The 9740-nt window shown below is 39.4% G+C and overlaps 1 protein-coding gene across 1 annotated transcript; it reads right to left on the reverse strand.

Moving 5' to 3' along the window:
- Positions 1 to 391: 391 nt before the first annotated feature.
- PPP1R17 (protein phosphatase 1 regulatory subunit 17) lies at positions 392 to 8936 on the reverse strand. Its single transcript, XM_059489797.1, has 4 exons — positions 8855 to 8936; positions 5297 to 5449; positions 3739 to 3900; positions 392 to 471 (listed from the first exon to the last, which is right to left on the reverse strand). Exons 1-4 carry the CDS (start codon positions 8934 to 8936, stop codon positions 392 to 394), a joined length of 477 nt encoding a protein of 158 aa, XP_059345780.1.
- Between the last annotated feature and the right edge of the window lie 804 nt (positions 8937 to 9740).

Genomic DNA, 9740 nt, shown 5'->3' on the forward strand with positions numbered 1-9740 from the left:
GTCAGACAAAAAAAGCAATTTGAATCACTAGCTGATGTTTTACTACTCTGCGTTACCACTTCTAGTGCCGGGTACTGTGTGAGTACCGCACTGCACAAAACTATATCTGATCTGAGGTGGACTCCTTCTTGACAAAAATGCTAGGAAGCCCCTTCTAGTAAACCGACAGAATCCTTCAAACCCTGTGTAACTGAAATTTCTGCTATTCATGTCCAATAATGCTTGCTGGGAATTATGAGATGCAGATTAGCAGATAAGCACTTGGTGGTAGTTTAAATTCAAGTGTACAACTGAGAAAATTATTTATAAAGGTGAAAGATCTTTTTTAATGTGCTGCCACTTTGAATGACCCATGATTATTTACATTGTATTATTGAAATATCATTGTAATCTAACTGTGGATAGTGTCTCCATCCTTTTCTTCATCTTCCATAATCACTGTTTGTTCTTCTTCTGTAAATAGCTTAGTGCCTTAAAAAGAGAAGAACACAACAAACAAACAAACAAACAAACAAACAAAAAACCAAATAAAAAAGAGGTGGAAAAGTGAGTTGATTTAATATACTACTTTCTAGAAAATATCAGGCAAAATAGAATTTTTCACTTTTCTCTTATTTCTTCATTTTAATGTCATCACACGAATTACTCCTCATTTCTTTTTGGCATTTCAGTCCCTTAATACTTACTGAACTAGAGTTGAATCACTGCATTTTTAGCAAAAAAAATTAACAGCTGTCCACACAAATACTTTTTTGTAAATGCAGCGAAAATGGCAGATGTGTTATACCTCTTTGTTTTGACCAGCACTCCTAGGACAGTCCCTCTCCCTTCTGGGTGGTCTGAGAGATTTTCTGTCACAAATAAAAGCCAGTCAAATGTACTGTGTAAAATTAGGAAAATTAATGTATCTACTAGGTGGCATGTGGTCCAGATGAGAAGCAGAATCAGTTTTACACCTCGAGAGCATCCAATCCAATTGGGAAATGCAGTTAAAGAAAGGGGCCTACTAAGTTAGTTATCTGAAATCTCCTCTACAAGGGTTAGGCTTCTAAATGTATTCAGCCTTCAAACTTCTACTGAAGTGGCACAGTTAATGTTATGCCACATCCATACAAATGAGTCATGAGCAGATGTCTCCAGTAGCAAGTTCTCCTTCAGTCAGCCAACACCTTGTCTTTCTGAAGGAATTAGACCAGAAGACAAAATATAGGCAAATTTCTAATGGTCATTTTTTCCATATCACTTGACAATAAATGGCTTGAATCTGATCCAAGCCTGTAGTCAACTCTGGAACACTCTGTTGCCATCCCCACTTAGCATTATATAGTTCATTAACTAAATTAATGGTCTTTAGCCCTGTGGGTTTGAGCTAGAATGTAAATGCATGTGTAAATATGGGAATACAGTTCCTGAAATGTCACTGAGGTTTCCTAATCAAATGAGAGATAACTTGTAAACTTAGTTTCAAATCCTCATTCTTTCTCATAGCTTAGAAAACCAGTTAAGGCAGCTCCTTTAGAAAAATACCACACCCCCATTGAAAACATCTGGGTAAGAAGAATGGAAGTTTAACTATTCACCTCTTCCCTCTCCAGCTCAGCTGCAGGCATTGTCCCTAGGCAGTCTGTAGACATGTGCTATCTTGTTTCTCTGATTTGTAGCCCAAGAGGTATGGCTTACATCTAGGTGGCACCTGACAAATAAATGATTTAAGACAACTTTTTCTGTCTAGTTTTTAGCTTTCTAACAGAAACACTCATGTTTCTGTGAGCCATTGTGGTTCTAGAGTGTACCTAAAAATTGCAATTACTTGCAAGTTCTGTTGGGAAATTATGGTGACATTGTATATTTACCCTCCGTTTTCTTTAGCCAGATTCCTTGGCAGATATTAACAGAACAATCTAATAATCCTTAAAATAGATCTGCAGGATGAGTTGCATTTCATAATACACACAGCTAGGGAAACAGAGGTAGGGAGGCTAAGTGACTTTTTAAAACAGCAAACAGAGAAAGACTAACTTACAAATGTTTAGCAAATCAAACATGCTTCTCACTCTTTGAAACCCAGAACTTCCAAACTGCATCCAGTAAAACACATTTTCTTCACAAGTGATCAGAGGCATCATATCAAAGAAAAAAAAAGTTTTCCCAGTGTTACACAAATCACTACCATTTTGACTTCCTGTTTGTATTCTCTTTCTATTGTTTTGCATTAAAATGCTGATTTGTCCTTGAAATTGCTGGTGGTCCATGGAAAATTTATAACATGCATCTCTGGACTGCATCCCTCTGAGCTTTGAATCCTGAACTCTACTGGGAACCTCTGGAGTTCATCAGTTAGCAAAGTGATTCATTGCTATTTATCGTGGTAAGCATCAGACACACTACTAATATGGGTTCCTCTTACAGCTGGGGACCTCTGTTTGGGCCATACACTTAAGCTGTCTCTAGAATCTGCTCTAAAAAAGCTGGTTTGTATGCTATAACTAGGTAATCAGAATTACATAAATATACTTTTCCTTCATCACTTCTTAATTTAAATAAGAGAGGGAATTTGTTCATAAAGCATGATGCAGCTTTATTTAGTGTATGTTCCTGAGCTCTGACTCCTGAGTTTACCCAAAAAGCAGGTTAGCTTTTTCCAAATGATCCATGGTAAAGTTTCCCTTCCCTTCCCTTCCCTTCCCTTCCCTTCCCTTCCCTTCCCTTCCCTTCCCTTCCCTTCCCTTCCCTTCCCTTCCCTTCCCTTCCCTTCCCTTCCCTTCCCTTCCCTTCCCTTCCCTTCCCTTCCCTTCCCTTCCCTTCCCTTCCCTTCCCTTCCCTTCCCTTCCCTTCCCAACTTTCCCCATTGGCAAGTAACATGGTGTCTACTGTACGTCATTCCTGATACACAGAATTATCTTTAAGGTGCTGATAATGAGAAATTCATCACCACTTGGCTACATCAGTGCCTGTCAGGGACTGCCAAATGAAGGAGGGGATTAATCAGTACAGCTTTGCTCCAGGTTGTTGGAGGCATTTTAGTGCCGGTGACCTAAAAATTTCTATGTGCTTAGGTTTGAAAAGCAGGGCAGTAGTTGGGTTTTCAGAAAAGTAGAATTGCAGTTTGCAAGAGACAATCAAGTCACCAAATGCCTATTCTTTCTACCTGTTCTTTCTATCCTTGGAGCTTGAACATGGAATATGTGTGGAGAGTATTATTAATAATTGGTTAGCTGAGAAAGGCCATACTGAAATAATGCCGCTGGTTAAGCTGAAGGAGAAAAGTCAGCAGTCAGCAAGCTAAAAGGAAAGGTCAGCAGTGACCTTGCTGCAACATGAGGAGAGGGAGTAGAGATTAGTCCTGAATATATCCTGAGAATATGTGAAAAGTATCAAAAGTAGAACCATAGGAATGCAGAAGTAGGCGTAGGTGCTGATATGTAACTGACCAATCCTGAGCTCAACTTTTGCAATATGTATGAAGCTCATTATTAACTGTATTTAACCCGCCGTACTGATCAATAAAATTGGGCCTGTGATGATCAAACGGATGTCTGGGTCTCCTTCCGTCGACAGATATGTATTAGACTTTTCATTTTCACCCCATTATTATTATATACTTAGACCAAATAGGTCCAGTTCAAGAACTGCTACTCTACTGAGCAGAGGGCAACCTCCTTTCAGCCTTCTAAGTATATCTCTGACACTAGCCACTTTTTGCTGCCTCCTAGGAGGGTCTTTACCTAAGTTTCTTACCTATTATCAAAGGTGGGATGTGTATTGCAGGTGTATCTTTTCTTCTGGGCTTTTTCTGCTCCCGTCCAGTGATTTGAGAGACTGGAGACACTCTCTCTCTCTGTGACTTCTCTGGGATACCATACCTTTTCAGCAGATTTTCAGATGAGTCTGAAACTATGCCTGTAAGCAAGCAATAAAGAAAATGCTACTTTAGCCTGTTTACATTGAAGAAATTTCCACCTGTGTAGCTTTCCCAAAGACTACTCTGACGTAGAGTGGCACAACTGCATGATCTGCTGCATGATGTACCTACCCTACATTTCTTTCAAATTAATTATTTCCCACAGGCTCTAGAAAATGATGCTATCAGGCCAGCTGGCTTCTGATTATGCATAATGCACTAAAAATCATGGGACAGATGAGTGTAATCTCCTATTCCAGAACTTTAGACATCTTACCACAGTAACTTAATCACACAGACGTTCAAGAGGTTAGTTGGGAGCAATATGACCACACAGAAGAGGCTAGTGAAAAAATGTTTTCTTTATGATATGACAATTGCAGGAAGTAAACACAGCTCTCCAGCCTCTGAGCTGCTCTTCCTAAGAGAGAATTGCTGATGGAAGGTACATGTGAAAACTGAACAGAATCAAATATCTGGATTACAAATACTGGAAAATCCCAGTGCTTATTTTTGACTTGGTGAATTGTTGCAGATATACAGAGAAGCACACAAGTAGTTACTGGCTAACTCCTCCATGTATGTGCAGCATGGGAAGAAGAATTCAATAATGTAAGAGCACAGCTCTCTTGATGGAAATTATAACACTGCTTGTTAGCTGAGAGTGACAAACATTTATTCCCACTGCTGGTTTTGGATCATTAGGTTTCAGTAGAATTCTCCTGCTTATTCTTCCCTTCTCCAGGTTGGTGGCATTTGGGTCTCAAATATCTGTATTTGTGCCACAGTAGGGAGCATTCCACAAGAAGCCCTTTCATTGCTGTGATGTTTTCTGGCTTCCTGAAACACCTACCCTTTGCCAGAGTCCCCATAAACGCATGATCCCTGTGATTTCTGGGAGAACCATCCTGCAGGTGGCTTGTGTGCTTGACTGGTCTACTCCAAGTGTCAGTCCCAGCCTCCTGCTGGGCACTGGATGCAAGTTTCGTGGGAAAGTGCAAAGGCTGGACTGGATCCTTTTTTTGATTTTGGACCATATCCAATTGGGACATCTAGTATGGCTCAGCAGCTGTCAATGCATAGACATAGTATCACGCAGTGATGTAACATTATTTATCAGCAAGTCTATGAGATCCACAGAAGCAGGTTTTTCAGAGCATAAACCTATCCACCTTGGTATTCCCAGAAGTGAGACCAAACCCTTCAACTAACATGGAATATCTTTGAGAAAGACAGACTTTTTTGTTCCCCTGCCTTCCCAGGTGCACATGCAGGAAGCTGTGCTCCTGTTTGCATCCAAGGGGACATAACTGTTTGAACGTTCCATGGACTTTCATCCCTCTCCAGTCCCCAGACATGAATTGGGATTTCAAAGTCAAGAGATTTACTGCTCACATGTTAGAGGTGGTGGAGTATGCAAAGCAGGTGTATCTTTTCTCTTTGGCTTCTTTTGCTCCTGTTCAGTCTTCTGAGAGGCTGTGAGAATTTTACCTTTTCTTGGTTTATTTTTGAGGTCACAGCTCTTAATCAGCTGCTCTGAAAGATCTTCTGCAGGGAAAAAATATAATGGAAATTAAAACTTAGGGGACATAAAAAAACAGATGGTGGAAAGAATAACTTTGATAATAGTGCTTTAATTCAAATGCCCAGGAAGAAAAATCTCTTAAATATTTAGAAAGCAAACAAAAGAGGGCTCTGTGCCATACTACATGGAAGTCAAGTGACTCAGGAAGTCCTTCTGTGTTGTTGGCAGTACCCATAAAACAGAGAGAGTTGTGGGCAGCTTGTGTGCTTACATGTCAGAGGAGAGGCTGCATCATTGTGTGCAGAGGTTCTATAGCCACCCCTGTTTCATCCAGTGGTAACTGTGTGGATTGTATCTTCAAGAGTTACAAGGCCAGTTCTGTGAAGTAAAGTTTTATACATATATAGGGTCTTTTATACATATATAGGGTCGGTCTATTTGTAAAATGAGCCAGTCAGTATATTGTTCCCTTCAAGAGTTACCTTTATTTCCAGAGCTAATGAGCAATTGGTATTTGCTTTTTATTTACATAACATGACACTGGATTTTTGGTTTTCCTTTAAAACAATCCTTTACTCAGATCACCCAGAAGGTCAACATGACTTTTTCTGCAAGGGTCTGTATTTCTGGGTGCTCAGGCAAGCTGAAAATACAGAAGATAGCTTGTTGTGGTAGTACATCCTTCTCCCTCAACTTCTCTTTAGGCCTGCTCTACAATCTCAGCAGCTTCTGATAAGCCTTAGTGTAATCAGCTGAGTGGTGAGGCGCCCCTTAACTGTGCCAGTTGGGCGCTGAAGCATCTATGACCATCCTGGGTGCTCTTGTATGGTAAAGGTAGGAACTATTCTGACCATACCAGGAACATGAGCAGTCCGACCAAAGTAAGGAACAAAGGATAATCAGTCATTCTTATTAGCTTTGGTAAGTCATTTACCCAATGGAAATGATACCATTGTTATGAGACTTTTTGAAAAAATTAATCATAGCCTGAGTGTAATAGTACTATTTTTACTGGAAGTTTTTGGAAAAATCATCTTATAATGCTACAAACAGCAGTGTAGCAGCAAGGAGAGCTGTTTGAGCTCTCCTTGAACACAGTGGGCCTCTAAGTAGGATCCCTCTTGGAGCTTGCAAACCCTCAAGTTTGCAATACTTGAAAGACTGTTGCTGATAAAAAGGTCTAGGCAGATACCATCCCCACACATACAATCTCCTTGAGGTGCAGCCCAGGCTGGTTGAGAAACACTAAGGGATTTGATATGATTACTGCACTGAGCCTGACAGGAATTTTTGATAGATACCTTTACACTTGTTAATATAGATGTATACATCTTTTTTCATGTGTTCATGCAAGTGAATAGATCATGGTATGAATGTTGTTATTTTGAGTATATAATTAACTCACTGTTATAATTGTAGCAAATCCCATTTAATTATTTTTTCAAATATAAAATTAGTCAATGATTAAGTGCTTTTGCACCCTTTTCTTACATCCATATCCCCTGCACCCTTACCCTCTTGCATCCCCAGTCTTCATGTAAATCATTCCAAGTTGCTTCTAATCCAATTTACTTATGTATGCTTTGTCTACATAGTAAGCAATAGAATGAACTTTGCCACTTAACTCTGTTAAAGCTGCATTCTCATGAATTCGTATTAAACCCTGCTTTTTGCCAATAACCTTGACAACGATTCTTTAAGCATTTTAACCACTCATTTGTGAACCTGTCATTAGTATCATCACAGAAACCACTGTTTTGAATTCTTAAAAGCAGCTTGTTTGCCTTCAGCTGGGCTCCTCACATGGTTACCCAGCCCCTGGCTGCAGACTTTCATGCAAGCACAAGTTCATTGCAGGCTCTTTCACACTATTTAAGGCAGCTGTTATATCTGTGAGCCTGCAGGTAGATGTGGGAAGGATGGCCTCTGGGTTAAGTCCCTGGAGATGTGGGGCTTTTTTCTGACCTTCACAGGCTTTCTTCATAGTCCTAATGAGATCATTTACCCTCCCATTGCCTCTGTTTTCCAACAGTATAAAGAAACTCATTCTGTATATATTTAAATAAGCAATTTTATGGACCAACTATGGTATACTAGCAGTTGTAGAAACAGTGTCTGTGGCTAGAAATGCCATGTAGCAGAGACAGAACTAGGATACCTTCCTTGCAGTACTAATAAACAAAATTTATGAAACCCGTGGTGAGACTTTTTTTTTACAAGGAAGTGAAATTGCATTTGTGTTTCATTATTGTTGTCATAAAGGTAACAACAAGCAAACAGATTTTTCTTTCTGGGTTGCTAAATCTTCAGGACAATTTTGTGAGATAAGAGTGAAATCATAGCACTAGAAGCAGAGGCAAAGACCATGAATAAGCAAAAAGTTTATCTATCAAGCATGAAATCTAGTATTCTGGAGTGTGACAGAGCAAAGACAATCCTAGTATGCTCATTGTGAAAGCTGTAAGAAGTAGCTTTAAGAAAGGAAACTGATGAGGAAGGAGAAAACTGTGGGAAAGAGTGAAGGAAAGATGATTTTCACAAAGCTGGAAAAGCAGGCCTGAGAAGGAGAAAGAGCAGAGAAACTTAGAACTAGCTACAGCTGCAAAGTCTGAAGGTAGAAAAAGTTACAATGGTATAGCAAGCAAGGACATGAAACAATAGCTTGAGTTTTAGGCTTGGCTAAGATAGACCTTAAGACTACAGAAAATTATGCTTACCAAGATAGTAGACAGTTTTAAGCTTAATAATGGTGTATGGTGTATTGTCAATAGAAAGGAGACAAGCATTGTGTGAAGCAGGTGTACATGTACTTTTAGTAATTGGCTAAAACAATTGTCTGTAAGCTTTAGCAATACACTATTGGCTAGGAAGTATTTTAAATGCTCTGTAACAAAGATGTCTTGGGCTGTTGCTGGCAGTACATTGCTGGCAGAGCTTTTGCCATCTTTCTATTGTCTTAATCATGTAATGAGGCTGCAATAAAAGCTCAGGGAATGTTTCCCAGCAGTCCCATTCCATTTGTGAAAAGAAAAAAACTTCCCAACACAGAAAACATTTTTAGAAAGCTGTCTCAGTGATGGCAAATTGAATGCTTGAAATCTTTTACTCAATTGCACATGGAAGATATATTTAGGGAAAGTTCAGCTATATCCTAACTTTCCATTTGCTGTGATATAAATGAAGAAACTGCTCTACCAGGGAAAAATCAATGACTCTTTTTCCTTTCTCCTCTTTAATTAACTTCACTCTAGAGATTCATCTGATATTTATATGCAGAAAAAGTGCTCTTTGTCTTTCCATCTGGCACTAGAAGTGTCAGCAGAAGGTGTAATCTATGTGTTTTCCTGGAAGGTTAGTTGTATCACTGGACTTTATTATGTGAAGACAATACCCTCATTAGAGCAATGACATCATCAAACAACACTTACCTAAATGGTTACACTGTGAATCTTGCTTGTCCAGTCTGTCACCTGGGATATCAAGTGGCTGAACACATTCTGTTGACATCATTGAAGCAGCCTTTTCTCCTCCTATGAAGATACTACACCACATTAATGAAAAAAAAAATTAAAGAAATTCAGCAGCATGACATAAAACAAACATATTGGTGTTACCTAACAATTGATGAAGAGTTCTTGTCTTCCAGCAGTCTGCTGACCTGATTTTTTACTCATACATGCTGCGATTCACTGTCTTGGTTATACACACAGTAATCTGTTTCTCCACCTACCTTGCTATAAGCAACCCACACTAGCATAGATTGACTCCACAGAAAAACATACTTTTTTTTTGAGCACATAGAAAGTGCTATCTCATACACAAAGTAAATGCTAAGGAAGAGGATGTTTTGTTTTGGTTTTCTTCTCCACTTGTTCTTAACAGTAAACTAAGGATCATATTTCCTATTTATTATATGAACTAACTTAAATCATTAATTCTGTTGACTTGGTCTTTTAAGTCCAGCTTCACTAAGATACCTTACATACCAGAAAAATCAGCTGTAAAGTGCTGCCTCGGAAAGATGGCCAGTGCTCACAGATCCCAAAGCCATCATGAAGTAAACTTACTCATCACTTTGGTAAGACCATGGGAACCCATTTCATGTAGCTATTTAAGTGTCCATGCTCTGTAAGTCTCACTGGATTGCTGTTTGGGCTATTTCGTCTCCCTTTACTTATAGCTGCAGTGGGTGTAGAAGTGCATCCTCACCCGTCCTCCTACCTGAGCTTCCTCAGCACCTTGCAAGCTGAGACTTGATCCTGGGGCTGCCACAGATGCCACCATAGAAAGAAGAAAATTAGACCATTTTTCACT

This window comes from Ammospiza nelsoni, chromosome 1, assembly GCF_027579445.1.
Source record: "Ammospiza nelsoni isolate bAmmNel1 chromosome 1, bAmmNel1.pri, whole genome shotgun sequence".
NCBI lineage: Eukaryota > Metazoa > Chordata > Aves > Passeriformes > Passerellidae > Ammospiza > Ammospiza nelsoni.